General features: G+C 39.2%; 1 protein-coding gene across 3 annotated transcripts in view; it reads right to left on the bottom strand.

Annotated features, from left to right (window-relative positions):
• Window positions 1-27,717, bottom strand: part of LOC309692603 (adenylate cyclase type 1-like) — a 75,051-nt gene that overhangs the window by 28,744 nt on the left and 18,590 nt on the right. The window contains exons 5-16 of one of the 3 annotated variants that reach the window (XM_082511260.1): window positions 20,842-20,969; window positions 19,919-19,993; window positions 18,995-19,156; window positions 15,161-15,302; window positions 12,911-13,066; window positions 10,022-10,216; window positions 8,261-8,358; window positions 8,029-8,113; window positions 7,201-7,290; window positions 5,307-5,581; window positions 4,776-4,902; window positions 4,293-4,409 (exon numbers count right to left, since the gene is read on the bottom strand). In XM_082511260.1, the coding sequence (XP_082367386.1) occupies window positions 4,293-4,409; window positions 4,776-4,902; window positions 5,307-5,581; window positions 7,201-7,290; window positions 8,029-8,113; window positions 8,261-8,358; window positions 10,022-10,216; window positions 12,911-13,066; window positions 15,161-15,302; window positions 18,995-19,156; window positions 19,919-19,993; window positions 20,842-20,969 (1,650 nt within the window). Of the gene's footprint in view, window positions 1-4,239; window positions 4,410-4,775; window positions 4,903-5,306; window positions 5,582-7,200; window positions 7,291-8,028; window positions 8,114-8,260; window positions 8,359-10,021; window positions 10,217-12,910; window positions 13,067-15,160; window positions 15,303-18,994; window positions 19,157-19,918; window positions 19,994-20,841; window positions 20,970-27,717 lie in introns of all 3 variants that reach the window. The other 2 variants (XM_082511262.1, XM_082511261.1) reach the window with 2 other exon arrangements.

The following is a 27,717-nucleotide window of genomic DNA, read 5'->3' as shown; positions in this document are numbered from 1 at the left end:
GCTTCGGTCCCTGCTCTTGCACCAACACCAGAGCCTCTTGCTGGAGACCATCTGGAGGCGCCTTACCCAGCTGTCATGGAGACAACTTGTGAGGAGGCAGAGCCCACTGCAGGTGACATACCTGCCCGTCCTCCACCTGTTGTACTCGAGAGACTTGAGGAGGAGACGCCTCAGTGGCCACAGCGAGAGAGACACCCGCCAAGACGGATGACGTATGACCAACTGGGCACCCCATCTTGCTACAGTGTTTAGCCAGTACCGCAACTGCTTCCTGTGTACCCGGGCCTTGTTCCATGGTTTCCAGCTGTGCAGTCATACTGCACCCAGCCCATTGGTTTGTATGGACTCCAGCAAATGTAAGTTGACACTTTTTCACTGATGACTTGAGAACTGTACTTACAGACTGTCATCAAGAAAAAGACATTAACTTTTCCCCATCTGTGGATTATAACCATAGACAATAGACTTTGTGAAGACTCACATATGGACTGGTTATAGACTTTGTCTGCAGTCACCAGTGATGGACTGTGGTGAAACAGGTGTTAAACCCAGGTGTTAAACCCACATTATTACATTGGTTCACTCTACTGTTGATGTCCTGACTACAAGAGAATATAGACTGAAAAGCAATTTGTTGGTATAATGTCGGGGTGACATTTTTTGAGTGGGGGAGAGTGTGACAAGTTGAAAGACAACTGTTGAAGGATTCTTTTCCCCCTGCTTTCATACTCTTAGCAATATACTACTATCCCTGGTGCATTTCTCCTGAAATTGTCACTATAATTTCTCATTGTGTACCACTAACCACTGAAGTTACATTTCATTTTCCTTCACTCACAAAAAAGTCCCTGTTTTCCCTCTATTATGGGCGTGTGTGCTTGCATTAGTTTTTTCAAAGCATACTTAGATGACTACATATAAGTTTAGCTAGCAACCCTGGTGGATCAACTAATATCACTGACAGCAGACATCAGCTGATGCCTGATTGGTAAATGACATGTTAGTTATTTTGGCCGCTTCATTTTCTGCTCCCCTCTGACAAACACTTTGTAACGTACTTTCACCTTGGATTCTCCATGTAATAGTATTACTATTAGTTCTCTGTAAGTGATGCCTGCTCTAAACTGTGTTGGGTCTTGTAGATGGTTTCACTGTCTTTTGGCTTTCTGTGAATGCTCACTGAAGGGCAGGAACGTCCCAGACTAAAGCCAAATCACCAAATACATACTACAGTTGATGGGATGCTGATTTAAATACAATCCTCCTGACAGAACTGTACTATATGCACTCACTGGAAACTACCAGCTGAAGTCAAGCTTAGGGGAGCTCTTCAGTTGAACATCCTGATTTTGATATTTGCATATTCTCTTACTGCAAGGAAAACAAGATTTAAGACAACCTTAATGTCATTATATCTGTAAAATACTGATGCATAATCAATCAGATGCAGCAGGTGTAAACACATTGAACCAAAGCATTTTTAATACACATCAAAAGCACCCTTTCCTAATAAATATATGTTAATTTAACATATACAGCAAAGTCTGTGGAAGAGTTTAAGAACAGATCCAGACCTTTTAATTCAAATGAAAAGAAAGCAAAAACAGCCCCAATGTCCTTAAGAAGCCCCAAGTTTGGAAGACCTTTGACACAGTTTGCTGTCTAAGTTCGCTCTAAGCTGTAACCAAAATGAGCAGTCAGGGATTTTAGTCCCTTTAGACTTTATTGTTGAAACAACAGCAAAGTAGGCAGGAGAGAGAGGAGGGAACAACAAGCAGGAAATGGTGCAGGGTTGACTTAAACATGGACCCCTGCAGTAGCTTTTCAGCATACCGGTCACTTGCTCATCCCAGTGACCCAGATCAAATGTTAAGGTAACAACCACTGATTTGTACTATTACTGTTACATATGTTAAAACAATGTGAAGGGCATATTTGCTACATTAATACATTAAAGTTAAAATAAGAAGTAATAATAGTAATATCAGTTTATCTTGACTTGTTTAGCAGATATCTGTGCAATGATTTTCACTAAATCTGAGAGTATCTAAGTGCTGGGAATTCTTGCAGTGACATGACTAAAAATATTTTTATAGTCTATTTAAAAACATATTGTTTTGTGTCGTTTGGTTTAACTGCCCCCTTAAGAAATAACAATACAACAATCCTCAGGAAAGACATATTGCAAAGGGGACAAAACTAAAACAAGTAATAGAGCTAGAAAATAAAGACGAATGTGAAGCAGATCAACTGCCGTGAATCACAATACCGTCTATACATTAGAGCTACATAAATGATGCAACGATCGTTTATGAGATGAGATCAGCATGCCTGCAGGTCAAAGCTGCAGTTTCATGTGCATGGAAAATTTTGGTTAAATTATTATGCTGCAGCTGCACAACTTCCAGGCAGTGGAGTCCCACTGTGCTGTGTTATGAATACAGTATATGAGTGAACTTTAGCCCAGAGGAAAGAGAGGAAGCCTTTCTATACACCGTAACTCTGTGGGGTCACCAATGTGCTGGAAACATACTTCCTGACTTCCTCCCCCCTGTGTTTACGAGTCTCAGCCTCAGACCATCCTACATCGTCTCATGTATAGCCCCACCGATTGTTGAAGGAACTATTTTATCTTTTTATTATTATTAACAAATTCCAGCCTCCAGTACTCTCACAGTAGCCATAAAACTCCTCTATTGTTCAAAATGGTATTGAAGATGAAAGGGAACCTATCACATGCTTTCACATTTACCGTCATATGCATAAAGTTTGAAATGATGAAGCCATATGTAAAAGCCTAAAGCTCAGGCTTCTCTGCTTGCACTTTCATGCATATTTATCTGCACTTGGTTCTGCATGATGTCACCGAGAACAGGTACCTTTATTTTAGTCATCTGAGGTACACAGCCAATGATATTAAGCTGGCTTGAGGGGAATGAGGCTAAAGAGCAAGGTTTGGGATTGAGAGAGAACTAAGGGGTTGCACCAAGGCCCAGTATGAAATAAATGAGGACATTTTAATCTAGCAACGCTACTTTATTACAGTGGGAACGAGCATAACACATATCCCCACAGTTGTGTGTCTCTGCAAACACGTCAAGTTGCAGTTTAAATTCATTTCTCCTTCTTATTCTGAGTTACTGGATTATACTCCTTCCCTCGCTGCAGGAAGGAGCGCTTTCGCAGATCATTCATCCCAACAGCAGTTAGACTCTATAACTCCTCAATCACGATGTCATAAGTCACTGGACACTGTGAACATCCACGGTCACCACTTCATGCATAACGGACCTTCCATGACCTTCCAAGCTATATAGTTTATGTCTTCCATATTTCCAACTATATCCATAATCACATACTGTGTATGCTACCATTGTATATAGTGTATTATCTTACTTTTTTCATTGATTGTACTTAATTGTATTTTTGTATTTCCTTCTGGTATCTGTACCTGAGCTGAGGTGACGCAAAAATTTCCCCGTTGTGGGATCAATAAAGTCTTATCTTATCTTATCTTATCTCTTATATAATGATCAGAAAATTATTTTAGCACGACATCATGTTGTCACTGAAATGCTAAAATTAAGTGCTTCAAAACAAATGGTTAGGATAGCAGTGTCATTGTCCTAAACAGCTGAGATAATTTCCCAACAATGGGAGTCTATGGTCCCTGCAAAGGGTCTACAAATCTGTATGACCTGTAAGGGCCATACAGATGATATGATTTACTGGTATGTCTTTTTATTATTCATTAATCTAACAAGATTATTATTTAACCATATCTCTTGTAGACATAATACTTAAGACATAAGATGATAACCAAAATGTGAAAAACTGAATTTGAAATTACTTCCTAATTCAAAGAACAGATTGAGTAACAGCAATTCTGGAATTACTGTAACAGAACAAAACTATTGATAAGATATAACAAAATTTAGAAATGTATGCTTTTTAGATTTTTCCCTCCACCTTCGACCTTCAAATTCCTCAGATATAAGCTCCTGAAAATGCAAAACCAGAAACTAAACTTCTCAAAACCCACATACATGCACTGTACTGAGACATTTACATTAAAAGGCAAAATAGTTGAAAAAAAAAACAAACAGGTGTGAATCTTGACTTGTCACCTAAAAATCTAGACACCTTCTGACCTGTAAGTCAGCAAACCTAAATCTCAGAGCTTCCTAAAGCACCTACTGTGTCAGGGTGTGCTTTCTGATTTCAAAGGTGCTTACGCACTTTAGACTGACGATCCCTGTTGGATGAGCCTGGACATGCCCGCAGATGCTCACCATGTTCCTGGGATTTGACATCAGGAAGTGTTGAGCCACATGAGCTGGCAGCAGGTTGAACAGGATCCTCTTGTTGTCCAGCTTCACTTTTTCCATGTCGTCTCTCTCCTCCTCCGCCTGCATGACATCAGCAATCACGCGACACACACACACACACACACACATAGCAGATCCTTTAAAAAGTGGCACTGATCTTGACATTTTAAGTTTTAAGCACTATGATGGCGTACTCTAGCTTACAGCAAAGAGGAGATGTAATTGCCCGTCCTTATCACTAGAGGGAGATAATGATTTGCAGACAAGACAAACATGCAGCATCTTCCCAAAATAGAAACATCCAGGCTTTGATGATCCACTGAGACAACCCAAGACTGAGCATAGGCACTAAAGAAAACACAAATCTGTATTACAATGATCAAATCCTTACTAAAACTGAACCCTAGAAGCAAGAACAGGATGTTGAATGTACCAGCAGCCACACACCTGAGTTGCCCAGAGATAGTCAAGTCGCAATTTAAGGTCCAGTTGTCTTGAATGCAGAGCCAGGGCTCCAGAAAAAAGCAACACTGCCAAAACAGGGTCATAGCCCCGTGTGTGCAGAAAGCCACCACTGGAAGATGGAGACATAAAAACATTTTTATAATGTTTATTATTTTTGTTATGTAGGGAAGAACTCATGACAATACAAAACAATGCCCTGAAATGTGTTGGAGTGGAAGAATAAAGTGGGAAAATATGCATAGAAATACATGCTTCAAATGCAAATACAATGTAAAGCAGAACTTTACACTGAGTATTTTGATGAGGGAAATATGTCAGATTTTGCTGCAATTCCTCTCCTACTGTTTTAATATTTTGATAATAATTTGATAGGATTTTGAATTTTTGTCTTGTACTTTCTTGTGTTCTTGTGGATAACAGCAACTTTTTTGTACTTAGCACACTTAGCCAAACCTGACTATAACCATAAACCTTACATATATTACATATACAAATCTTGACAGCACAGCTTACCCCACAGCTTGACGGTAACCACTGGTCTCCATGACAACTGCATATGTGATGGAGAGTAGAAAGAGGAGGAGGATCTTGGGGAGCGAGGAGACACGAATGTAAGGGATCACGGTGAGGGTCCCCGCCACACAGGAGAGTAAGGCATAGGCCATGTTGGGACAAGCCCGGTCCGTTGCTGTGGTGTTAGCAGATCTAACCATGAGAGTGTCTGCGGGGATGTTCTCCACAGAGCGGTTGGAGTTTGTCCCAACTTTACCCCAGGGAACACAACCCACCTGAAAGACAATTACTTTGATAATTTATCTTAAAAAAATCCTAAAACATTTAATATCAAATAATAAATTTCTCATTGATCTAATGGCATTAAGGTTAGAAACCTGAATAGACAATTTAACAATCTATGTGCCTGATTTGTTCCTTTCCAAGAGATCCTCGACTAATTATTTTGCTACATCACGTCTGGGTACAGAGCACCACGAACATTTGAATAAAGCGTAAGTACAGTGTGATAAACCATGCCTTTGGATTCTGTTTCCGAACCTTATCTTCCCGTGTAATATAAACAGTAAGACCAACCTGCTGGTGCACTCAGGTCGTATTTGCCTTGCAGAAGGAGACAGACAGATTCTGCATGCACGCATTTATCTTTAGAGTACACCCATGTGCAATATGATGACTGGAGAGGCCATAAACTGTTTACTGATCAAGCTGAATGTTCAAATTCAATGGTCTACGACAAGCTGAAATAATGCAAGCCTGGCTATGTGACGTCCGTCTTCTTAAGACACTGGTCTGCATATTAGGTTGTTAAAGGGGTTCTGCCCGTTTTTACCAGTATTTGTGTTTCTTTGCTATGCTAAACTAGTACATTCATAATGTAGTAGTTCATATATTTGACTATCAGGAAAAAGATCCCCAGGAGAAGGTGCAAATTCCTTTGGGGTGACATCAGCTTAAAGTAACTTTTTCTTCTTCTGCTATGCTAAGCTACCTATATCCTGATTATAGTGGTGCCAACTTTTTAACTATTAAAACAAAAATCATATGGGCATTTCCCTTGAAAAATAACAAAAGAAGAAAAAAATATCCAAATAAAATAGTGGTGTGCTGACACAAGCGCTTCTCTGATAAAGTTGCAGTCAAATCAGATTTGGTATTTGTAATCGTGACCAACAATGAAGTTTTGTCAGAGAAAATCAGGAGAATTATCTCTAATCATGACACCCCAGTGCACCTCATACCCAGCCACACCCTCAGACAAAAAACTCCCAAATACAAGAAGAACAGCACAGTATATGCTGTGCAGCGCAGCACGGAGTGCTCTGACTTCTTCATTGAATAAACCAAACAGCCACTCCATAAACGCATGGCACAACATAGAAGAGCCACCTTGACAGGACAAGACTGAGCTGTACATCTGCATCTTAAGGATAAAGGACACTCTTTCGAGGATGCCAATGTTCACATTTAGGACAGAGAAGACAGATGGTTTGAAAGAGGAGTGAAAGAGGCCACCTCCAGTGCAGTTTTGATATCCCTCCCAGGGGCCTCAACCCCTACTCACATCTTGTGTCAGGTGACCTATAGAGGTCACAAGGTAGAGTGAGGCAAGATCTCACAGTGGTTTGACCCGTAACCAACGACCCTATTAAGGGACAATCCCTACTTGAACTGAAGACGAATGAGAGGTGACAAAATTTAAAGAAGTCCAATCGCATTCTTTCCGAGCTCCTTAGACCAGAACTGAAATGATGAAACTCTGACAACTCCTTTCACTCAACATAACTGTGGTATATCAACCATGAATAGGTAATATGCCAAACTACATATAGTGAATAGTAACTGATTTTGAACACAGACCATGATATCATTTATATAAATCATATACACTTACCACACAGGCCTGGGTAACAGAGTAGGTGAGCAAAACGAGGAAGACACACAGCACTGTTCGGATCTGGATGGTGAGGCAGCCCGGTTGGCACTAAAGCCAGAGGAAAGGGAAAGGGAGGTTGGCAGGGAGGCGGAAAATAGAAGGAGTAAATGAAGCACCAGTTTATCTACTTTAAATGCATTTTGGACAAATCATTAACCAGGACTGGAAATAAAATGAGTGCATTTTGTGGTGTGGCTCATTATGTTCAGGTCTATTAGAGGAGACACTTAAAGGGTATGATGATAGTTCAATGTAGCATGATGCCACAGTGTCATATGGAGATTATGCGCTCACTATGCAAAAATGATTATGGTGCTCCGATATGAAGGCTTTTTTTTCACACACAAAAATATAATTAATCAAAGACTGCTAAAATGCTAAAAGGTTTGTGAGACCACTAAGTGTATGCTAAAGGAGGCTAAATAAAAATAAATAAATAAAACTATGAAGTTATAGTAGTGATAGTGAAACACTGATTTATCTAAGAAATGTCAGATTATGAAAAAACAACTCTAAAATAAAAAAAACCCACAATGAACATATATATAAAATTACCTTAAAGAAATACAAAATACCCCCCAACATAAGCAAAGCAATTACAGAGACTCAAAATTATTTTAAAGCCATATGAAGTAACTTCCTAAAGAATTAGACAACAAAAAGACACAAAATAGTCATTAAGAGGCCCAAAGCAACAACAAAGTGACTAAAACCACTGACAAAGAGTGTATTAAGAGTGTGATCTTTACACGTGTGAGGCTGCTGGAAGAGGTCTGGAAGTCTTACCTGAACACTGGTGAGATGAAGGTACATGACACAGGCCACGTGGAAACACACACACAGCACCAACAGCAGCAGCACCAGCATCCCTCTGAGAGACAAAGAGACAAGAGCGTGAGCAGGGCTTTCCCAGTTTTCACTAAATGCCGTGAAAAACAGCTCCTTTTCTAACTGGCCCACAAACTTTTTTGCGTAATATGATTGGACATTTTGTGCGTGAATGTGTGTGTCTACATACTGTGGGATCATTAGTAGGTAGATAAGGCCGAACAGGGCAGCAAGGATCAGAGAAAGAACCACAGCACTGATGAACTGGTCATCATATACCTGATGATACTAAGAAAAGAGGAAACAAGAGTTAAAATGTAAATAGAAGAGGAAACACAAAGAATCCATCCATCCATTGCAAAAACAGTGTAGGTCGATTCAGAGCACTGTGTTGGAAATCCTTTATCATGGGGAATCCTGGCATTGCTTTTACATCATCCTAGAGATAAGTACATAAGATTGTTTGAAGACAACTACATGGTCATTTCAGTTTTATTAGAAACTGACCAGCTACAAATGTTAACATGGTATGATACTAATGAAGTTTAAAGGTGCTATTGTTGGTTTTTACATCTCGATAGTTTCAGTGTGACTTGAAACTAGTGAGTGAGCACTTAATTTCACTAGAAAAGTCTTTACTGAGGTAATGGATCAGAGAGGCAGAGGGCTGACTTCTATACATTCAGACTGTGTTTTTGAAACCAGCAGATTCTCTCCCTGCTGGTCATTAGAAAGAATGCAGGTTTAAGACACTGCCACAGACCTGGAAGGTACACCCATCTTTTTTACATTGTTCCACCTGTCTTTATCTTACAGTTCATTCTTTTTACTTCTTTTAATATTCTCTGCTTTATTTCGAAGAATAGTTCCTGTCCGCCTTTCGTTCATTTGTCTGCCCTGGTTGCTGTCCTGATTTAATTCACATGTGGTTTATTATCCCTTTCCCTGTTGTGCTCATTTATTCTCCATGTCCTACCTCAGTATTTGTCATTATCACAACTCTCTGTTATTCCTGAATCCGATCCTGAATCTAGTTTGTTTTCCTTCTACCCTACCTAGACTTTTAGGACACATTTTAGACTTCCTGCCTCATATCTGCAGAGCCTTCTGTTTACCCTTTGAAAATACAGGATTTGATTTTTCCGTCTCCTACGGTGTTTCCAATTGGATCCTCACTTGTTTATGACCACAAAAAGTGACAGCCATAAGCCATTTACTTATCACAGCTGTTTTTACTCTAACAAGAAAAATAGTTATTACCCAGAATACAGAATACCACAATTGTTTTTATTTAACTGGAAAAGAGGCTTTTTGGCTCATGTTTGTACTAATAAAAAACTTCACTTATCTCTTGCAAAAGAAAGGAAAGGGGATGTCTAAATTTGTAAATTTGTTTTGAAATAAATCGTGTAGTGCAGGAATATATTTTTAAAAACCCATTATGCTCATTTGTGTCTTCTTTATTTATTGCGCTTCTCCTAAAAGATAGCAAGGCTAAAACAAGTTAAACATGAGAGGCAGTTAATTATGTTTTTACTTTGCACAGGTTTTATTTCTTCTGAAACAACTTTAAATGCAGACGCTGACACGCGCGCACACGTCGACGCATGAACCCATCTCTGTTCTGCTTCTTCTTTATGGCTACCCACGCACACATTGCAGAAAGATATCACGTGTGCTGCTCAGACGTTCCCAAATCATTATCTGCACCCCCTCTTGAGAGGGTGGGTGGATTCCTCTTGCACGCACACACACATAGACAACAGGCGTGGGAGAGAGGGAGAAAGAGAATTAGAGCTCGTGTAGGGTGTGTATGTGCGAGTGTAAGACAGAAGGGGGGGCAGTCACGAAGCATGTTGTATCTTGAGCAAAGTATATATTAATACATTTGTATATCTGTTGAAAAGTTACGTGTTTCTCGATCAGATGTTCAGGTCTCGTGTGTCCTCACCCTGCGCTCCCTGTCTCTGCTCCTGTAGAACAGGGTGATGTAGTTGAGGTCTGATGTCTCAGACTCGGTCTGACGCGCTTCGATGAGCCGCCCAATGTAGCGGTTGACTCGCGTTCCTGGCGAGTGCTGCACGGCAGTGGCTGAGAAAGACGTCCGATTCCTCAGCTTCTCCGATGCAGTCCGCAAAGCTCGCCGCTGTCATACAGCGAAAAAGACAACACAATCAGTCTCTGCAGAGACCTGCCTCGTGCGTTAAGGCTGACTGCTTGTCAGCTGATGCGGTGAGGCATACAAATGAAGAGTTTTGTGAGCTCAGCACTTACACAGCTCCTGAGCACAGGAGAATTTGATATAACTCTATAAAGACGATAAAAAAGTTTGCAGACATGCTTGTCTGAATATCTGAGGATATAATACTCATTACTTACCATCAAACTACCAATAGCAGCTCACAGAGATGCACACACGCATGTTATGCGTGCACAAATTCATAAATGCAGAGAAGGCTGAAATTAGAAGTTAGGTGACTGAATTTTTTTTTTAAACAGATTAAGAAATTAACATGCAAAAGGCTTTAAATCTAATCGATCAAAACCACAGGGCCTTGAATATTGTTTAACCACTGTGAAGTTAGAGCTCAGGCACAAATTTCGGCACAAGGCTCTTATCATTAAAAGACCTTGGTAAAAAAAAAAAGACAAGAAGCAGTTTTTCTTTGCTCCACCACCCATTAATAGCCTTTTGGGGGGGGGGGGGGGGGGGGGGGTTCTTTTGTTTCTTGTTCACATGTCAACTTACTACAAGTTCCATGTAGCAGATTAAGATGTGATAACATTTTATAATGTAAATTAAAGTATATATAGATATGAAGTATAGCTCATTAAAATGGGCATTGTACTGACATTGTGCTTTTGATCTGATGGTGGCAAAGAGAAAAGGTCTAATATACAATCTGATGATAAGGTTATAAATACTTATTTGCTGCTGGTAATACAACCGAGGCACTAATGTCACATCACACTGAAGTTTCAGGTAGCAGTTAATCAGAAAATAAGTAGGTAGACAAAGTACACATTGGTGTGTTTTAATTGCTTTTTCTGTGTGGCGGTTTTTTATTGGTCCTGTGGGTGGAATTATCCAGGGAGATGGAACTCAGTTGTCAAATACGATAATGAATAAAATAATGCCCAATTTGAAAATTATGATAACAAACTATAGAATGGTATGTTAACTGCAGAAGTTACTGCTCATTGGCTACAGTATAATATTAGATGAAGACATTTTTCTTTAAGATCTGCTTTTTCAACTCCTGTTCCTTATTATGTCTGAAGGTATAACAGATTTATGGACCTATTTGGAAGAACGAATAACAAATCCAAGCTCTTTACATGTGTTACTGACCAAAACCGAGCTCCACAACTGTTGACACACACAGCTTTCTGTGCTGCCAGCTGGATACCCCCCTTCTCCTTTCACAGCATGCAGCAATCAAAGTTATTCCTAATGTTGACCACAGTGCCCCCAAAGTGGGTGCAAGCTAATCAAGATAATGTGTTTCAAAGCACAGTACATGCCACATCCTGCATACATGCTTTAAAGACCCCCTTTAGTCATAAAATCAGCTTTTGCTTGTTGGGGAATCGAGACTCCACAAGATTTCTGACGATGTCCTGTAGCAAAAAGATGTAAGCAGCAAAGTTGCCAGGTGAAGGCTCCCTCAGTTTGACTTGTTTTTTTAGAATATTCCACAGATGCTCAGTCACACTGAGATATTTGAAATCACGTCTAAAGCTTGAACATTTTTATGTTTGTGAACCCATCAAAGTAACGCTTCAAAACACAAACTTTCCCAGATGAACATGGTGATAACTTTGTTGTCATTCAAAACGGTTCTTTGGACCACTTTTAGTATGTACTAACTAGAAAACTCCTCCTGGAACAGTCAGTGTCCTAGCCATCAAAGTTTGGCTTAGCAAAGTCTCTCTGATTCTGATGCTCGGCCATTTTTCCTACTTCCAACACATCTGTATCAAGAACTGAATATTCACTTGCTGCCTAATGTATTCCGCCCCTTGACAGGTGACAGTGAAGCAAGAGTCACCATTTTTAATTTGTCATGTATAGCAAGATTAGATCTTGTAAATAGCACCAAACAATTCCCAGTCATAATTCTATTATAGATTTGCTATGTGTCACAAAGGAAGGATTTTAGCTACTTGGATAATCATATAACAATGTGTCTAATGCTATTATGAGAGATGATACCAGGCAGTGGGTGATTACCAGCAGTTGTAATGCAACCTCATCAAAATCATGAAGTGCTAATGCCTGGACCGGCTCACAGAGTTGGGCGGATTAGAGCTAGCAGGCTATTTCTGACAGCCAGACACTGTGACACAACACCAATCGCCCAAACACTCGACGACTCCATGACTGACTCACTGCCTCGTCACACACAGAGCTAAGAAACACATCAACAAGAACAAGGTGATGCTCATATGGACATGAAATTGCAATCTGGCATATATAAAGTCAATGTCAGTGGTTGTATCAGTCCCAGTGGCTTACTTTTTAAGAGACTGTCATAAAGCAGGAGTACTGTGGTACTTCTGAAGATGTGAAATGTACATATTAATTCATTAATACAATACAAGCAAACATTAAATACATATTAATGTTTTCTTGTGTGATTGTTTGACATGCAGATTATGGATCCAAGCAGGATTTCAATCCACCCAAAAAACACCTATAGGCAAGTCTAATAAAAGGATTTTCATTTGACTATGTGAACTAGTAATTCATATTCTGTGCACTCATATGCAAGCATAGCAAATTACTTTTGTAATTTGAAACCAAAGAGATGCTTTCATTAGTGCTTTTTACACATACCTTGTCATCATCCTCACAGGTCATGACATTGGAGAAGGGGATCTCGGCCTTGAACATCTTCCTACAGTGCATGAGCTGCACAAGCAAGTAGCACACTGTCTTGAACTTCATCCTCTTGGCTGGTTTGATGTCTGATAGGATAATACCAGGAAAGATCTGGAAATAAAGATAAAAATAAAACAATAAATAGAACATTTGATAAAGAACTCAACATACTAAACACATTTAAGGCTTGATATGATATACTATAATAGGCTTTTTTGAAGAAAAAAAAAAGAAGAAAAAGAAAACATCACATAAATCAAGTGAAGCATTAAGTCTCTTATCTTGTTAATATTTTTCAGGATGAAAAAGCTAACATTTAGCCTAGTGTATATAGCACAATTAAGCACAGCTTTGATAGAATAATTGACAGTACAAACAGTAAACACAAAAACTCGCAACTAATACATCTATAAATTCAATCCGTCTTTCATTTTTTATGTTATTTTTTCTTGCTTGCGAAGTGAAAATGTGAAATATATGAAACTGAAACATGCCAAAGTCAAAGTAATTATCATTAGCATTACGCAGTCTCGTATTTGAATATGGATATTTGCCATAACATTAGAATTTTACCATTTATCATGTGCTGTATCAGACTTATAAATTTAGCTTTGTGGCATACATTGTTAGGATTTTTGTATTACTGTTGCTGTTGTACTACGTTAAATATGGTTGAGATAAAAAAGGTTAAATAGGCTGGAACATTTACATTACTATTGCTTTTATAATTAATACAATTATTGATTTGGGCCATGTATTTTAAAGGTACTTAATCTTTTAACTAAATAGTTGGACATGTGAATGTGATTATTTTGTTCTCATTGTTTTAAGGGTGCTTAAAGACTAGTTAGTTCAAGTCACCCTGACCGTTGTGGGTCATTATAAAGCTTTCATTAAGATCAAGGAAATTGTAAGTCTTATTAAATTTCTTATGTTTGTAAATTTGTTAAAGCTATTATGGTTTTAAGGGTTTTTTTATACGGGCTGAAAAAACAATAAATGTTTTTGTTTTGTTTTGTTTTTTTAAATCAGTTTCATATATTACCAAAAATAATGTGCTGCTCATTTCTTTGTATTCTACAGGGTCAATAAAAAGTCGCCACTAGCCAGCTGTTATCAACAACACAGTAGCAACACAAAATGTGTGTCATGCCACACTGCGCCAGTGGCTGCCTTTAAGTCCTCATTAATCAGAGCTATGTATTGCCATTGGCCCTTAGGACAGACGTATCACTCTACATATATTACAAATAAAGAAAATGTATTATGATAATGCGCAGTAGATCTGAACAAGCACAATACAAGCAGGCACGCTCTTTTTACATTTAGTCATATGACTAAATATGAGTAAATGTAAAATGACAATAACAAATATGTAGCTCCAAAAATAGCACAGCTCTCATAATAAGTAGTAAAATGCATCTAAATTTAAAAAAGCAAACAAATGTAAAAATCCTAAATTCACTATTGTTATGCTTCATTTTAGGCTAGATGGGACAGAGAAGACATCAGGTCTTGATTTCATTTGATTTAAAAATCGAAAGAGATTTACTTCAGTGTCATGTGTGGAAATAAAAGCAACATATATTCTGTTTTAGGGACGAATGCACCATTGATTACTTGTACAACCAAGTAATATTATTTCTTGCCAATTCATCATAATTATTATTATTATTTTGGAACCCTCCACAACTTAAACAATTTAACATCAGTGTTTCTGATTGCATCTTCCCTCCATTTAATTATCCATAAAAATCTTTTAATTCAAAAATGTTCAAATTCAAAATTTATATTCTCCATTAATGAAGCGGTTAAAAGGACATGGCATGAAATTAAATGTGGAGAATTGTCTCATTCATGGAAATCAAGTAGGCTTGAGTGGGATTTTTACAGTAAACTGTGAATGTGGGATATTACAAAACCTGGATCAAGTGTTTATCTGCGTGTGCATGCCAGTGCCAGCGTTGTGCATGTGCACTTTACGAGGGATTTAAAACATTTTTTCTGACACGAACAGCCAGCTCCGATGCACATGTGCAGTTGGTGTGAGATATTGATACTAGTCATGTGTATGCCAGCTTAGCACATGGCTTGCCTCCCTCTCCCTCCATCAGAGGATTAACTGTTACAACACTGACAGCTGTGTCACCTCTCAAGTTATACGGTTGTAAGAGAATCTGCAGAAAAGAAATCATTCTGTCGTACTTTCCGTCTGTGTGACGGCACGATGAAAAACGTTTCTATGTGATGCTTCTGTAGGAAGGCATGTCTCTCGTGGCCAAAGCCCGGTTCCACCTCGTAGTCTCCGTTCAAACACTCCAGGGTGGTCCTTGTAATGTGCACCTTGCTGGGAGCACAAGCAAAGCAGAGGACAAAAAGCAGTTGGTGATAAAAAGTCCAACACTAAGGTCTCAAATCATTATCCCCTCATTATTTTTATCAGCTTAATAGCCCCTCGGCTTGCTCAAAACTCGTCACTTCATAGAAATTTTCATCCTGGTAAATCATCTAATCTGGTAACGAGTCCTAAAATCTTATTACCTCACTTGAAACAGAACCAAATTTAGCCAAACAGGCGATCTCATTTCAGTGCTGTTTAAAATGCAAATCTGCTTGTTACTGTATGCCAATGTGGCAGGGGTGTGGTCTCTGGCCTGCTGCCGTGGGACGGGTGGCGCAGCTAGCTCTTGGGGCGGCGTCGGGGTGGCAGAGGGGACAGGTGTTTGTGCAGAGACTAATCACTCTCTCCTTGTATATAGTAACGGAGGAGACTGACGGGGAGAGTGTGCAGTGGAGGAAGCCTCGAGAAGAGCTGACTCCTGGCTCGAGTTGTGCCGTAACCTGAAAAGAACTAGTAAACAAAATAAAGAAACCCAGCCACGTCCGTATACACTGTGTAGGTCTGATCATTTCTGCAGCCAGTTTAATGAAGTGACATTAATTTAATCATGGTGGTCAGTTTTATTTTTAGCTGCTGTTTATGTCCTAGTTAGCACATTTGTGCAACTACATTAAATCTGAATTATTTTCTTGCAATGGTTTTTCAGGGCAGAATGTGGGAAAAGTTGACCTCTTAAAAGATCATTTTATTTACTATTTCATCAACAATTAGCATGAACACCAACGAAATGATTCCACAAATGATTACAGTAAGCCAAGTCAATCCAGATGTTGTATGGAAACAGTTAAAAACACTTAAAATATCAGGATGAACCGTGTGGTTTATTTTGGTACAACTCTGTAAACTAACACAGGTTGTGATCTCTCAGTTACTTGTTGAGCAGATGTTGGTGTGCCTACTCAGGGATGCTGTTTTATGTTTACATTGCTTTGATATTTTGTTTTGCTTTTTCTAGGTCAGATCGACATGACAAGTTTAAGGATGTATCTTACAACAGTTGTAAGCAGCAGCTTATTCAATCGGACCTGTAATATCTTTTCTGTTTATTGGAAAAAGTACAAAAACTGTAAACCATAGCTTAGTATAAGTTATAGTATGAGATTATTACACTAATTATATGTAGTAAAGTCCAATAAATTTGTGCTTGAGTGCGGTGAGTGAAATTCTAGTATTTTTTTTCCAATATGATCTCTTCTGATGTCAAAAAATGTGGTGCTGTCCAAAACATAATCTGATGGCTGCATATACGTATACACCAATCAGGTATAACATTATGACCCGCTGCTTAATATGAACATGTGCTGCGGTATTTGGCACCAAGCTTTTAGCAACAGATCTTTTAAGTCCTGCCAGTTGCAAAGTGGGGCCTCCATGGATCGAAGATGCTCGACTGGATTGAGATCTGGCAAATTTAGAGGCAAAGTCAACACCTCAAACTCTGTGTTGTGCTCCTCAAACCATTCTTGTACCATTTTTGCTTTGTGGCAGGGCGCATTATCTACTAAAACGCTGTCAAGCCTAAAATGAGGACATGGACACAGCTAGTGAATTTATATCTTGTTTATATTTTATAATACTGCAGTTTGCTAGTCTGGAGAATCCAGGTATGTGTTAACACACCACAACAGTCTTCTCAGGGGTGGACATCCCACCAAGTCAAACCATGCAAACCATGCACTCTACAGGCCTCAGTTAGCAAGTAAAATGGTAAGCTCAGAACAGTACTATTAGAAAAAGACTGAAGAACTATGGCTTGATTGGAAGGGTTGCCAGGAGAAAGCCTCTTCTCTCTAAAATGAACATGGTAGCATGGCTTAGGTTTGCAAAGCTGTAGCTAAAGAATCCATGAGAATGGACCGATGTCCTTTGGACAGGTGAAATCAATGTAAAGATGTTTGGCCATGATGCAACATGTTTGGAAGAAAACAAAGACAGCATATCAGCACAAACACATCCTACCAGCTGTCAAGCACAGTGTTGGAGAGGTGATGATTCAGGCACAGGACCTGTACATTTTCTAGAGTCAAATGTGAGGGCATCTGCCTAAATGGTAAAGCTGGACCAAAATTGAATCATGCAACAGGACAATTGCCTCAAACACAGGGGCCAAACTTTCATAATAATGTGAAAAACTGATAGAGACCTACAGAAAATCAGTACTTCAGCTTCTAGCTTTTTAAAGTTTGTCCAACAAGCTAATGATACAGTTTTCCATGGAACTGCTTAGAGTCTTGCGAAAGCTTTCTTTCATATCTGGTAACAATGTCAGCTCATGCTCAGACACTATTTTATACACTTTTTCACTGATCTTCAGTTAATGGATGGAAAATGGGTGACTGATCAAGTGCATTTTCACAATTTTTATACATTTTGAAAAATACTTAGGTAAGCAATAGCTTGCTAAATTCATTGTTTGTCTGTTTTTGTTTTTTTTTAAAGGTACCATATTTTCCACACTATAAGGCGCACTTAAAATCCTTAAATTTTCTCAAAAATCGTCAGTGTGCCTTATAATTCGGTGCGCCTTATGTATGAATTCTGGTTGTGCTTACTGACCTCAAACCGATTTTATGTGGTACACGGGCTCAGAAATCTGTCAAAAAATGCTTTAGTATGACTTCGTAAGCTACAAAACCGCACTGCTTGATGGATTGTCGGAGCGTTATGGCTACCGTAGTCAGGAGCCTCACGGAGTAATCTGAGTCCAAAACTCTGTCCCTTCAGGTTCCAAAGTCAAACGAACACTGCGGCATTACTGAGAGTTAAACATGGTCTAAATTGTTTCATCTTTAATAAAATGATCATTTTGCAGCTTTACCAGGTGTAACAATTAAGTTTAACATCCGGGCATCCATGAAAACAGAATTTATTAAATTTAACGGAGTTAGAAGTTAGCAGGAAGTTAGCTTGCTAGTTACCACCTAAACATGATATAGCATATTCTGACTGAGAGATTTCTGAAAAACTTAAAATGTACAGCTCTGCTATCACTTCCAACATAAATGAAGACAGAAAACTAAACAGCAGTGACATTTGTAGGGTTACTGAAGTTGGACTAGCTGGTATATAATGATGTGCTACCTGATCACTAGCAACACAGCTATGTTAGCATAACATAAACACAGTGAAACTGGAAGATGAACGCTAACTTTTTTTCACTCTAAATGGCAACGTGAGGGTTCCTGATGGTTATGGACAAATGCAATTGCATGGCAGGTAAAAGGACCAAACTTCAGTCAGGAGAACAGCTTAGTCATTAATATACTGAAACAACATGGGAATAGAGCAGCTGTGAGAGAATTCAACATTAATGAATTAATGGTACGGAAGTGGAGGAAGCAAGAAGAATGAGTTAAGTCTGACTTATCAGACTGTTTTGTTTCACTTAATGCGCCATATAATTCAGTGCGCCTTATGGTCCGAAAATACGGTAATTTTACATTTCTATGTAAATGACCCTGTGAATTATGATAACCATTTGAGAAGTCTATGAACATAGTAGTGTACATACAGATACAAAAAGTCTGTCATAGCACTGTGTCATATTACTGTAGCTGACATACTGTATTCTGTGTCTTTGCATGAGTGTGTGTGCTGCGTTCGTCTGATTTTCAGTGGGTGTAACAGTCAGTACTGACCCTGGCAGCCCTCCAGCCTCCATCACATTCGCCAGTGTGACATCATTTGACCAGACATCATACTGCCATTTCCTCAGGCCCAGCACGCCACACAGCACCCGTCCTGTGTGCAGGCCTACACGCATGTTCAGATCCACCTCTGTGGCCTCCACCACCGACCTGCAGGGGGGGAAAGAATGATTTAGAACTACTTGAACAAAAACCAGGACAATTTAACATTTAAAGCATTTTTCTTTTATTGTTGTTGTTTTCTTTTCTTTTTGTTGCCATATAGGAAGCAGTGTGGCTGAAGCAATGATAATGCTGGGTAGTAAAAGATGCCCAGCAAATTTCTCCAGATTACTGAGTGTTAACAACACTAGGTTAGACTACAGTGACCTTTAGCTCAAACTTAAAGAGGATAAATTCTCACAACAAGGTCTTATTAACATCTGCAAAGAAGTATAGCTGTTTCCCAGCAGGAAACACCACTAACTGGTATGGGATGTGTTGGAAGAAATCAGGCAACCATCTACCAAGCATCAGTGATAGCTGTACAATGAGGTTAAATGTTGGTGCAGAACCTTCCTGCCATGTGGCAAGCCAACCAGAAACATCTGCTGTAGCGCAACCACATTTGAGCACAAGAGCCCTTTTTTAAAATTGCTATTTTTGTGGATATTGTTTTACAGCCTCGTGTTAGATTATGATAATGGAATTAATCTTGAATCTTAAAGTTCTGAATTGTGTAGCAAAACTGATTCAGGGTTGCTACACGAGTACAAAATCTTTGATGTAGAGAGGCGCATCTGTAATCATACGCTTCCAACACATTTCAACTTTGTTCCAAAAAAAGCACAAACTACTCAATGCGCCTTCAAAAAAGTTTATGTTCACATGTATGTGTTTACAATATGAATGCGCATGTGTGGATCACCTTCCCTGAGTCGTACTGTGGGGCAGTGACGAAAAAGCAGGACTTTTCCAGAGCCTCTCCTCCCTGGTAAATCACCTAGTAACCTGTGGGAGGTCACCCACTTCAGATGTGAGACAGTCACAGACGAGGAAGGAAATTGAGAATGGCAAAGGGTTCACAAAGTGTGTATTTGCGTGTGTGTGGGGTGGGTGTGTCTGTTTACAGGATGGCAGAAAAGAAAATGTGGTTTGCCCATAAGGTTGAAGAAGGGACATCTTACACTCACACGCATACTGAGGAATGCGTGTGCATGGCAGCACCTGTCCTTTGAGATAAAGGGCTCCCACTCCGGCATCCATCCTCCCAGACAGAGCGGTGGGGCAAAGAACATGACAGGCGCAGGTTCACACAGGAAAGTGAGGCAAAGGTTCTCCGTGTACGTGGTGTCTACATGCTTTTAGGGAGAGGGGCGGAAACCAGGGCTACGTGCAAGCAAGTGTCTTTTAGGTTCCAAATGAACGAAAAAGAAGTAAAGGGAATAGATTTGGAAGTCAACCAAATCTATGTGGTTAGAAATTGTTTGGATTGGAATATATACACACTCAATATCAATCACATGTTACAAAGGTCAGCTTTCTAGGTTACCTTTGTGACAGGTGTTTTGGCAGCAAAAGGGGGACCGACGCAATACTAGACAAGTGGTCCTAATGTTATCCCTGATCGATGTATATTACTGTTGAAGCAGGTAAGAAGTGCCTCAGTTTTCTCGGATTTCCTAGAAACTGTTGTCATAGAAGCAATGCACCGAAAGCAACTTAAAAGGATAAAATTGTTTACTTCTTAAGAAACAATTCGGATGATCACACATTGTAGAGTAACTGTTGACTTCTGGTCCTTCCCCAAAACAATCATAACAAAGACATTTTTGCCTGCATGTCAGTGTGTGACATACGCAATGGTATCAATCATATCCAGGCCCATTTCTACACAGCAGTGGGCATGGTCCGCCTTGGGTTGGGTCAGTCCTGACACGCAGTAGTAACAGTCCCCCAGTATCTTTATGCGCCTGCAGTGATTCTCCTACAGACACAAAGAGAAAAAGAAAGATGAGCAATGTCAGTGAGATTAGAAACATTTAGTTATTTTGAGTGTATACTACACATATCTTTAAATGTATCTTTGTCAGGTTTAATGTCATTAAACGAATCTTTAATTGTGTGGTGGCACATAATGATTAACGTAGCTGCGTTTTTACAGCTCTGTACACTGGAAAAGATATGAGGGGGATAGAGACAGGTATCAGAGGGTTTATTGACCCTTTTCCAGCATGAGGAGAAAGTAAAATACCAGCAGAAGAGCACAGAAAACAATTGTTTTACACATAGGACTGAACTGTTTAGACTACCTTGCTAGGTTAGCAAGGTAGTCTAAACTGGTAAAGCACTAGTTAGTCAAAATATTTAACTTATTGTCTAACAGGTCCTCCATAGTGTAGTGGCTTACACATTTGCCTAACTATCAAAAGATCCTGCTGCCCAATCAAACATGCAGAGCTACTCATTGTGGTGATCCCTTGTGAATAAAGGGATCACCACAATGAGTGATCCCTTTATTCACTCATAATACCGGGATTACTAAAGGAGTAGCTAAAAGTAGCTTTTCCTTTTATTTAACTTATTCTCTAATCCTGTTTTACTTACTTGTGTTTTCATTTTTTCTCTTTTTAAATGTCAAAGCATTTAACATTAGCTAGAAGCTAATGAAATTCTTAATTTAACTCAATTGAAAACCACCAGTAGATAACCCTTGTGGGGGGTCAGCTTAATCCTAGCACGTCCCTGATTTTGTAAACTACTGGTACTTGCCCTGATATACATTTACCTGTAGCCATCTTATTTGATGGCTCTATCATTATTACTCTACACGGAGCATGACTCCTAATTGTTCTTAGATAGCATGGTCAAATTTTTCTGTGACGTGAGCTGGTGTGACTAACTTTTATTTCCATCTGGATCGCAGATTTTGTAAAGTTTAACGCCCCATAAATAGCTAATTATGACAGGAACCATTGCTATTTTAAACCCTTTCTTCTGCAGAAACTGTATGGAAGCTGCAGCTGCATTTCGATTCATTTTAATCAGATGTGTGTGCTTGTGCTACTGTTTGTGTATTTGTAGTTGAGGCCAACTCTAATTGCTCCGACATGCTCTTGAAGTAGAATCCCGCCCCCACATTTCCAGACAGATCCGCTATTTGTCACAGTGCACATTGTGCACAAACTCAGCAATGGTGCCACACACACACTCACCAATGCACACAGACACCTTTACAGACACACAAATCCCCACTCAGACACATACCTGCAAAAAAAATGCAAAAAAACAGCTGCATGGTAACTTGCACACATACTGTACTGCACACGATTTAGTGACACACGCAGGGTTTCCTTTTGGCACTGTATCACACAGAGTCATCAGAAAATTGCAATGGAAGACCCTACAAAGCTTAGCCTGCAGGCAACCTCTGACTGACAAGCACACATGTGCACACACACAAACACACACATTCATATATACAGAAGATTCATGACAATTGCGGGGTAAGAGGCAGAGATGAGAAGAGAGAAGATGGGGTGCTCTGGTTTTCTGCTCACGGGAGCAGAAAGATTCTGGCGTGGGAGGATATGAGAATTCAGAACGTGCATGATTATCCCGGCACTCGGAAGAGAGAGAAGTGTGCATGTGCCTGTGTGTGCGTCCATGTCTGTGAACAGAAATAATCTGCTCACAGCAAACCATGTCACAAGAGAAAAGTATCTCTGTTTGCTTTGGGAGACACATTTAGGAATAAAGCTACCTGATTCAAGTGCAGACTTTGTGCCTCTGTTTTGCTTGATGCTGTCTTCGCTATGGTTAGGTGAAGGTTAGTGTTAGGCATGTGTCTGTTGTGGTTAAGTTTAAGTTGAGCCCGCAGGGAACTAATGTGTTGTGTAGCATACAGCAGCCAGACAGGCTCAGCAGCTGTGACAGAGCTGGTTTGAAAGAGAATTTCTCCCTGGCTAACACGACGGGGTATAAATCTCAATTAGGTTGCAGCTGCAGCTACCCACAAATGCTCACACACATGCACCCAATATATCCTCATCACAAGGTTTCTATATAATGGCTTGCTGAGTTTCAAAGCGCTGCTAGCAAGACACATAACTCGTATCTTGCTCTTTTCACCCTCGGTCTATCGCTCTCTCTATGTTAAGCCACGACTGATTGCTGAGATACAGAATGAGCTCATGACGGATAATCCTGCCCATCATGTGACTTGTGTGCGTGTCTGCATGTAGAAAGCAGGAGTAAACTGTCTCTTGGCCTCATGGAAGAGGTCAAGCATGTGGTAAAGAGTTGAGTGTGAGTGCAATATCTTGGACAGGACTGACTTCTAATGGTACAGTCTGTTTTCTCAAGGCCACAGCCTCTTTGTACCTACCAGAGGCCAGAGAAGTGCTGAATATTAGCAACAAATGTTACAGGAGCAGTGACCAAAGCACCTTGTTTAGTATAATGAAAAGATCATAGATCAAATACATCCATTCACAATGTTAACTCTGCATGTTTATAATGACTATATACAATCATGTGACAAAGAAAGTTCTTACAGGATTCTGTGCAGTCCTCTGAAAAAGCTAAGTACACCCTCTGATTGAGTAGCTTGTAGAACCATGTTTTGAGGCAGTAACTTGAAGTAATCATTTACTTCATGACTTTATAAGTTTCTCACATTGTTGGGAAGGAATCTTCTTCTCACACACACATTAACACTCCACCTCCTCAGCCCTGCTCATCTCCCCTCTGTCTAGAAATCGATACTGTCATCTCTTCCTCTCTCAGCCTCCCAATTCCTTCTCTTTCTTGACTCCCTCCTCCTCCTCCTACATGTCAGTTAACCTCTCCAGCTTTACTTTCACTTTTTGGATCAATACATGACTTGGCATAATAAATGAGCTCCAGGACTAAATAATACATTTTGTTTTCTTGGAGGCTTCTTCGGAACAACGTGCTGAAAAAAGGAGCTCACCAACTGTTTGGACTCGCTGCAGCCAGCCTTCCTCCCTCACTGTAGGCTGTGAGTGTGATGGCTCAGTGACATTACTTCTTTTTTTTTTAAAGCTACTTTGTTTTGCAAGTTTCACCATCCCATATACTTGCCTCACTGCAACTAAAACCACATAGACTTACAAACACAACATTTGTATGCAGATTCCTCATTTTATTGATTTTTAAAGAGACAAATCCACCTCTGCAGAATGAACTTTTGCACATGCTGTAAGAAGTGAATTTTCTGTTTTTCTATGACAAAGTAAAACGTAATGCTGCATTAATATTCTAAAAAAGGACTGTTCATATGAGAGGCCTCAGTTTGTTACAGCTGACGTAGTTAATAAGGAAATTGTAGGTTTCCCATTAAATTGTTTTACATATTTTACAATTTCAGTTTTAGTAATATAGAAAATTAATGGTACAGTGAGACGGCATCACTGACGACAGATATGGTAAATGGACTACTACGGTCACAACCAGTAGTGGTCAAGTTACTTGAAAAGTAATCAGTAACTAATTACTGATTACTTCCCAAAAGAGTAATCCCGTTACTTTACTGATTACTTATTTTCAAAAGTAATTAATTACTTAGTTACTTTTTAAAAACACCATTTACAACCTGAAGAGGTGATAAAGCGATAGATCTTTCAGCTCAATTCTACTTTTTCTGCATAATCCATCATACAAAATGTAATCAAATGGAAAAGTCTCTTTTTAAAACTTGTTTTATTAGTTTTAACCTTTTAACTTTATGCATGAAGCAAAAATTTAATTATATGCAACAGTCTCTGACTGGAAGAAATTTGTTTAACATTTAAACTTATTTTCTGCACATTCCAGCACATAATTTTTTTTTGTGTGTGTTTACACTCAGTCTTTCAAATAGATGCAAGTAAAACACAGCAGAAAATAAATAAAGTCAAAGACTCAGCGGTCCTGTTGCTCTATTTTCACCTGTAAAACAGGAGTGGCGTAGGCAGAGGTTTGCCCTGGTGCAGGTGTGCCGCAGCGCTCAGTGAAAGAATCCGCGAGTTTCTCTGTGAGTTTCCCATTACGTCGTAGCGCACTCGGTGCTCGCTTGGAAGTTTAGGGGGTTTTTTTCGCTTTAAAAAGAAGTTTTCTTCCCACGCACAACGGACGCTAATGTTTTTGTCTCTTTTTTATGGAATCAAACTCAAAATAAGGTCAGTACTTCCACGCTTTAAACGCTGCACGCTCATACTCTCTCCCGCACTCGATATGTGATCCACTGTTGATCTGCACACAGCTGTTGTCACGAACGTCGCACTTGCTTACTTCACTGTCATGAGACATTCTCGCAAAAAAATCATGGTTTTAGTAATGCAGTAACGCAGCGTTCCTACGGGAAAGTAACGGTAATCTAATCACCGTTTTTGCAATAGTAATCCCTTACTTTACTCGTTACCTGAAAAAAGTAATCAGATTACAGTAACGCGTTACTTGTAGAGATGGGCAGTAATGCGTTACTTGTAACGTGTTACTGCCCATCTCTGGTCACAACACCTAGTATCATTTATGCGGCCCTGATTTGTAATCGCACAGCTCCGAGATCAGGTGAGAGCTGCGTGATCAGGGTGGTGTGGCCATAAGCTTTTACACTGATTAATTGTAGCATTGAGGTCATTGTTTAAAAAACTGCCTATTACACATTGTTATTTACTATTTAAAATACAAAAATTTATAGCATTATATCACTGAATTACTTCAAGTAGAAAGTGCATTATTACATGGCCCTATTATTGTAGGGTCCATCTTACAATATAAAGTGCCTTGAAGCGACTGTATAAATAAAATTGAATTGAATTGAATTGAACATGGCCTAAGATAATTAACACTACTTAACAATATGAAGTTTAGGCTACACACGTCCTTGTCCTAATGATTGTACACAAGAGTTTTCTGTCAGTCAGAGATGGGCAGTAACACGTTAAAAGTAACGTGTTACTGTAATCCATTAAATTTTTTTTAAGTAGTGAGTAAAGTAAGGGATTACTATTGCAAAAAGTAATTAGATTACTATTACTTTCCTGTAAGCACGCTGCATTATTGCATTACTAAAATGTGATTTTGTTTGTCAGTGTCTCATGACAATGATGTAAGCACGTGCGACGTCCATGGCAGCAACAGACATGTATAGATCATTAATGAATAATATGAAGTGCAGCAGAGAGTACGACCATGCAGCGTTTAAAGCTTGGATGTACTTAAATTACTCAAAGTTTTAGTCCATAAAAAGTGACAAAAACATTATCATCCGCTGTACATTCTGCATGGGAAGAAAACTTCTTTCTACAGCGAAACATTAACCTTCAAATCTGAGCAAGCACCAGCACGCTGCCACAGGAATGTGAAATTCACAGAGAAACCCACGGATGCCCCCACTGACATGATCACTGTGGCACCAGGCAAACCTCCACCCGCCCTACTCCTGCTAAACAGGTGAAAATAGATTTAAGAGCGACAGGACTCAGTGCTGCTGAGTCGTTGATTTTTTTTTTCTGTGTTTTACTTGCATCTATTTGAAAGAGTGAGTGTAAACACAAAACATTATTTTATTTTATATGCTGGAATATACAGAAAATAGGTTTAAATGTTAAACAAATTTCTTCCAGTCAAAGACTGTTGCATATAATTTAATTTTGCTTGATGCAATGTGCATGAAGTTAAAAGATTAAAACTAATAAAACAAGTTTTTAAAAGAGACTTTTTCATTTGATTCAATTTTATATGATGGCTATGCAGAAAAAATAGAATTGGCAAAGGTCTATTGCTTTACGTATTCAGGTTGTGTATCATGTTTTTAAAAAGTAGCTAAGTAATAAAGTAATTAATTACTTTTGAAAATAAGTAATCAATAAAGTAACAGGATTACTTTCTTGGAGAAGTAATCAGTAATTAGTAACTAATTACTATTTTCAAAGAACTTGACCAAGACTGCTGTCAGTGCTTAAGTGTTAACGATAAGATGACACCAAAGCTGGTGAAAGAGCGCTTGACACAAAAAACACTGCAGAAAAATACACAGATAGAAATGAAGGCTACAAGCCTGACTGTATATACTAACAGCATTTTTGTTAACATGTTTTCTTTGCAGGTGCTTGGAAAGAGCTGATGTCATGTTACCAGCGGTGGATAGCTGTTGCTGGTTTGGGCTGAAGTTTGTACATTCTTGTCCTTTTCCATGGAGTAAAGTCTACGTAATGTTCACGTCTCCATTACTCAAAAGTTGTAAACCGCTTTCCCATTTTCCGACTATTTCCAAAAAAAAATTAAATAAGCAGATTATAGTAGAAATCCATCTATCCGTCCTCTTCGGCTCATCCTTATCAGGGTCACGGGGAGGCTGGAGCCTGACCTGTCCAGGGTCACCCAGTCTGTGGCAAGGCTAACACAGAGAGACAGACAACCATTCGCACTTACATTCACACCTATGGCTAATTTGGACTCATCAGGTAACTTAATCCCACTAATTATATGTCTTTGGACTGTGGGAGGAATGGTATATACCAGATATCAACACAATTTCGATCTGCTCCTCACGTGTTAACCTCTTCAACATGTCAATGGCTGTGAACAAAGGCAAACTTGTAAATAACTCATGAAAGAATAAAGTTACGTTGAAACCAAGCACACCATTGTTTTTCTTGTGACATTACCAATATGTCTGATGTGTCACATGGCACTCTTCCTACTGATAAAACAAAAGTTGTATCCAA

Source organism: Aulonocara stuartgranti (assembly GCF_965226115.1).
Source record: "Aulonocara stuartgranti genome assembly, chromosome: 17".
Lineage (NCBI taxonomy): Eukaryota > Metazoa > Chordata > Actinopteri > Cichliformes > Cichlidae > Aulonocara > Aulonocara stuartgranti.
Note: the sequence above shows the minus strand (reverse complement) of the source record. Positions and strands in the feature narration are given on the sequence as shown.